Here is a 4,656-nt window from a genome sequence, read left to right as displayed (position 1 = left end):
TCCGGTTTTCTGTCTATTGTTGACGCCTACAGGGACTTTGAAGGGAGGCCAGGGATTTGGGGAGAGTTTTCAAAGTGCGGAGCACTGCGGGAGCGCTAGGAACCGTAGTCCCCTTAGGCTTGGGTTGCTGCGGGTCTCCCAGCATCCTCCAGGGAGGCTGAGCCCGCAGGGTCTACCTGTCTCCTTAGTAAGGGGCGCACCGTGGTGCGGCGGCGGCGGCGCCGTGCACCACAGGCAGTGAGCACGGAGCCCAGTGCCAGGCAGATGGCCAGACTGGCGAGGAAGGAGACCGGCCCGAGAGCGTATACCACCGCCAGGTCTCGCGCTGCGAGTGGCTGAGTGCAGTGCCTGAAGGCCGCGTCCGGAAAGGCTGTCAGTAGGTTGAGCGTCTGGCGTCTTGGAGACACGCAGAGCAGGTTCTCAGTTTCTGCGGGACACAGGAGCGGCGTCAGATGGCAGCAATTGCACCAAACATTATCCGTCCTGCGCCCCAGATGGCTCACCTGAAGCGGGACGCGGGTGTTTGCGCAGCCAGGTGCAAAGCGGGCGCAGCGCGCAACTGCATGCCCAGGGGTTGCCACGCAAGCGCAACACGTCGAGCGCGGGCAGGCTGTTCAGCAAACCTGCCTCGAGCGCGGACAGCGAGTTGTCCTGCAGGCTGAGCACGCGCAGTAATGGGAGCGCGCCCAGGATCGAAGGCTCTAGGAGAGCCAACCGATTACCCGCTAGAGAGAGGAAACGCAGCGCGCGCAAAGGCGCGAAGGTGCCAGGAGACAGAGTTTCCAGCTGGTTGGCGCTCAAGTCCAGCCATTGCAACACTCCTAAACCCCAGAAAGCTCGAGCGTGCACGGATCGGAGCCGGTTCTCCCGCAGGTCTAGGTACAGCAGCGCGCCGGCCCCAGCGAAGGCACCTGGAGGCAGTGCGCTCACGCGATTGTGATCCAGCAACAGCGAACTTACTCTCCAGCTCAGGCCGGCTGGTACCGCGGGCAGATCGAGTGAGGAGCAATTGGCCTTGCCACCTAGTGAACATGAACATGCCTCGGGGCACTCGGGGACCACCGGGGATCTGGAAGGGGCAGTTCCAACGTGCTCCTGGGCCCAGACTCGCCTTAACGACAGCAGCAGCAGTAGAGACAGTTGCGGCGGCGGAAGCCGCGAGAAAAAGGAGCCCCGCATGGGGGCAGCTCCAGAACACAAGGGGACTCAGATTCCTGTGCCGCTTCGGAGTCCAGGTGACCCAGAGTTTGTCTGCCTCACTTCAACAGTATTAACTCTCCTATCCAAGCACAACAGTTTCTACCCCACAGCTGGTTCCTTGCCTTGGGCGGGGGCTAGGCACAGAGCCAATGCCCCAATACTGCCAGCCACCTGTCCAGAGCTCGTCTTGGCTTGGCCCTGAGCCCTATAGTGGAGCTGATGAGACCACTGGACTCCCTACTGAGACCTAAAGAGCAGGATCAAACCCTCCAGTTCACACAGAATGCAACCCACAGTGTCTTGTCCATACCCCAGTCTCAATTTCATTCCTTTTCAGCAAAAAGACCCCATAGAGACTCTAGTCTCTTGAGGGGATTGGTGGGGATATAAGCACATGATGGGGGCCTAAACGCAAAGACTTTGAAGTATGGGAGGGATGACACACCTAAGGCAAAAGAGTGAGTGTAGGAGAGCGATTGCTTCAACCCCTCATCTTGGAGCCCTTGAGGACAATGCACTGGAAAGGAGTGCTGTCCCAAGGCTGGTCAATGCAGCACCCTTTTGACTTGCCAGTTACAAGTTCTATCTTGGGGGATCTGGGAAGTAGGAAGGGCCCAGCGTCAGTCATCTTTGTAAGACCAGCAGTAGGAAGGTACAAACAAAAACTCAACTGGACAGCTGGGCTAGGAGTTGAAAACCCTGGCTCAATGCCCCTGGGTGGAGACATCTCCCATGATCCATGACAAACACTACCTCAGGGACTTGCAAGAAAGACAGCACACAATCACTAAATACTGTTTAATTTCCCAGCCTAGCTGCCCTCCACTACTCTGGCAGTGGAGGTGGGGGTGGAGGTGGTGGAGATGGCTCCTCTAGAGGAACGTCCATGGTCATGAGGCCATGGTTCTCCAAGGACGGCATCATGGATACCTCCAAGTCAGGGTCCATGAGGTGGGACTCCTCCACGTGCACCGAGTGCAGGTCTATGCGATCTTCCTGGACCCCATAGGGCCCCATCAACCTGCATAATGGACTATGTCAGCATGATCTGGCAGGGCTTTGGCCACCCAAGAGAAGCCGGCCCTTGAGGACATAACTCTGGATGCCACTGTGATCTGTACTTCCAGAAGCGGGCAGAGAGGACACAGCTCACCCTTGAGGCTTCACCTGGCACACTTACCTGTTTTCCGTGTGTCCGTGGCACGTATCACTGAGGGGGACAAAGGCAGGTGTGAATTCTGGAGAAATAGTCATTCCATATGCCTGGAAGCCCCCTGGAAGCTCTTCCTAAAACCCCCATGCCCCTCACACACCCTAGAAACCACTCTCCTCTCCCAGCCTCCTCACGACATACCACCCACAAAGAGGCCCCTCATGTCAGCATGACTGACAGCCCAGGATCTGTAGCATGGCCTCACTCCCACTTTGCCCAACCCCAAGCTCACGCACCCCTTGGCCCGAAAGACACCAATCGCCACAACAACGAGGGCGCAGAAGCAGCTGGCACTGACACCAGCCAGCACCACAATGAGGGCAATAAGGGCCTCACGGCTGAGGCCAAGGCTGCATTCACAGTAGGTTCCAGCTGCAGAAACAAGGCCACAAGACCGGGAGCCAGTCACCTGCCTGTGGACAACCTCAGGTCCACCCCCCACCCCAGTGGCCCTCAGGACACAAATGGCTTGCCCTGCCTGGAAAAGGAAGGGACTCTGGCTGGGGGGGCTAGTGGGAGGAGGCACCTGCAGCAGGGATGAGCAAAAGGGACAAACATATCAGACCAAGGGGGCTGCCAGCTGGGCAGGAGTCAGGCTGGGGACAGGGGGCCATGTCCAGCCCCCAGCCCCACCACACACCTCTAGACGGAACTCATTGGAAGTTGCTGACCTCACAGTGAGGCAGTGAGGCAGAGCGCGTGGGGGCAGGGCCTCAGAGCACCTAGAATGGCTTGAACTTCATTCAAGCTTGGATGCTGGAATCCATTTACTTGGATTCTGGAATTCCAGAAGTCCTAGGAAGACAACCATGGATGGAGCAGGTAAAGGGGACAGGGTGTGCAAGCCCTAGTCAGATCTGAGTAAGGGAATAGTAGAACTACAACTAGTTAAATGGGTGAGAACCCTACTTTGGTCTCTAGTGTTGGAAACCAAGGCCTCAGTTTGTTTTTCAACATCAGAGCTCTGAGTGAGGTTAGGGCTCTAGCAGCCTTCCTATCAATACAACCCTCCCCAAGATGAGACAGGTAGGGTACAATGGGGGGTGGGGTAGGAACATGTATTCATTTGCCCTCCTTGGTGGCTTTGGAGGACTGAGCTTACATAGCCTTTAAAGCCTAGGTTAGAAGACTGCTGGTATCCTAGGGATCCTTGATCATCCGCTGGGAGTCACTGGCTATATATGTCTGAGCAGGACATCATGCCACCATATCCTTAGACTATTACCCAGGGAACAGATGGCTCAGAAATGGTTGCAATCTCTGGATCACACCATTATTAGTCAACAATAGATCATTAGTCAATGCTCTGAGGGTCTGTTGCCTCTGTAATCAGACAGCCACTGCCCAAGGGAACTAGTTTGCCTATAGGCTGGCATGATCAGGGTTAGCCTACATCTCTGTCCTGAACTTGGTGTCCTAGGCTGGGAAGTAGTGCAGCCCCACCCTGCTGCCACTCTCCTCTCTGAGCCAAACAAACTAACAGGCAGTAAGAGGAAATGTCAGCCCTGTAGCTGACTGAGCCCAGCCTCCTGCCAGCTGGGGCCAACAGGGTGCCAGGAGGAGAGGGCACAGCTTGAGCCCAGTGGCCCTCATCACTAGGGACATCTCTGACAGCAAACACAGGTACCCTTCTAGGGCTGGTCATCAAGGAACAGTAAAAGCTGGCATGAGCTTTGTATGGTTAAACGATAAGAACCAAGACCTCCTCTGTGGTCTTTAAGGCACATCCACAAACTTAGTCTAAAAGAATGCAGGACAGAAGGTGTGCCTGAGGCCCAGGGGCTGGCACTGTCACCCTGCCAGGCCAGCCTAGCAAGTTTATATCCTGGTTAGGACAAAGACACACCCATCTGTGGCCAGGTGGTATGAACCAGATTAGGAACACCTTCGTGGCCTCTGCTGTCACCAGAACTCAGAGGGCAGTTCTTGTAGCAATAGCACATAAGTGCGGTGGGGGCAGGGCCTGAGAACTGGGACTAGAAAATGAAGCTCATTTTTGAAGTACTACTGTGAACAAGGCTTCCTGGGTTCATGGGAACCCTTAAGACTATGGCCAAGGTTGTGTGCCTTATACCTGCCTCCACTTCCTTAAAACTTGAGGCAAAAGATCTCTCTAGAATAGGAAGGGTGAGGTGAAACCCTTGAAGAGGATTTCTGCTCAAGACCCAAGTGCAGAATAAGCCAAAGCCAGTAACTGAGGATGAGAGAGGTGGTGGTTCTGTAGCATAAGCTGAGGGGACTGG

The 4,656-nt window shown here is 55.6% G+C and overlaps 2 protein-coding genes across 2 annotated transcripts; both read right to left on the bottom strand.

Moving 5' to 3' along the window:
• Positions 1-31: 31 nt before the first annotated feature.
• Lrrc26 (leucine rich repeat containing 26) lies at positions 32-1,256 on the bottom strand. The gene is made up of 2 exons (XM_051184819.1): positions 504-1,256; positions 32-427 (listed from the first exon to the last, which is right to left on the bottom strand). The coding sequence occupies exons 1-2, from the start codon at positions 1,177-1,179 to the stop codon at positions 114-116; spliced, it is 990 nt and encodes a 329-aa protein (XP_051040776.1). The 5' UTR covers positions 1,180-1,256; the 3' UTR covers positions 32-113.
• Positions 1,257-1,983: 727 nt separating this feature from the next.
• Tmem210 (transmembrane protein 210) lies at positions 1,984-3,058 on the bottom strand. The gene is made up of 4 exons (XM_051184820.1): positions 2,940-3,058; positions 2,650-2,785; positions 2,381-2,410; positions 1,984-2,221 (listed from the first exon to the last, which is right to left on the bottom strand). The coding sequence occupies exons 1-4, from the start codon at positions 3,025-3,027 to the stop codon at positions 2,026-2,028; spliced, it is 450 nt and encodes a 149-aa protein (XP_051040777.1). The 5' UTR covers positions 3,028-3,058; the 3' UTR covers positions 1,984-2,025.
• Between the last annotated feature and the right edge of the window lie 1,598 nt (positions 3,059-4,656).

Source organism: Phodopus roborovskii, unplaced genomic scaffold (genome assembly GCF_943737965.1).
Source record: "Phodopus roborovskii unplaced genomic scaffold, PHOROB, whole genome shotgun sequence".
NCBI classification, from domain to species: domain Eukaryota; kingdom Metazoa; phylum Chordata; class Mammalia; order Rodentia; family Cricetidae; genus Phodopus; species Phodopus roborovskii.
This window is presented reverse-complemented; position numbering and strand designations above follow the sequence as displayed.

Coding starts and splice junctions, on each gene's coding strand:
- Lrrc26 (XM_051184819.1), bottom strand. CDS start 1,179: ATGCGGGGCTCCTTTTTCTCGCGGCTTCCGCCGCCGCAACTGTCTCTA. Junction 428..503: donor ACACCCGCGTCCCGCTTCAG/GTGAGCCATCTG, acceptor TGTGTCCCGCAG/AAACTGAGAACCTGCTCTGC.
- Tmem210 (XM_051184820.1), bottom strand. CDS start 3,027: ATGGCCCCCTGTCCCCAGCCTGACTCCTGCCCAGCTGGCAGCCCCCTT. Junction 2,786..2,939: donor TTTGCTCATCCCTGCTGCAG/GTGCCTCCTCCC, acceptor TTGTTTCTGCAG/CTGGAACCTACTGTGAATGC. Junction 2,222..2,380: donor CACGGACACACGGAAAACAG/GTAAGTGTGCCA, acceptor TCCATTATGCAG/GTTGATGGGGCCCTATGGGG.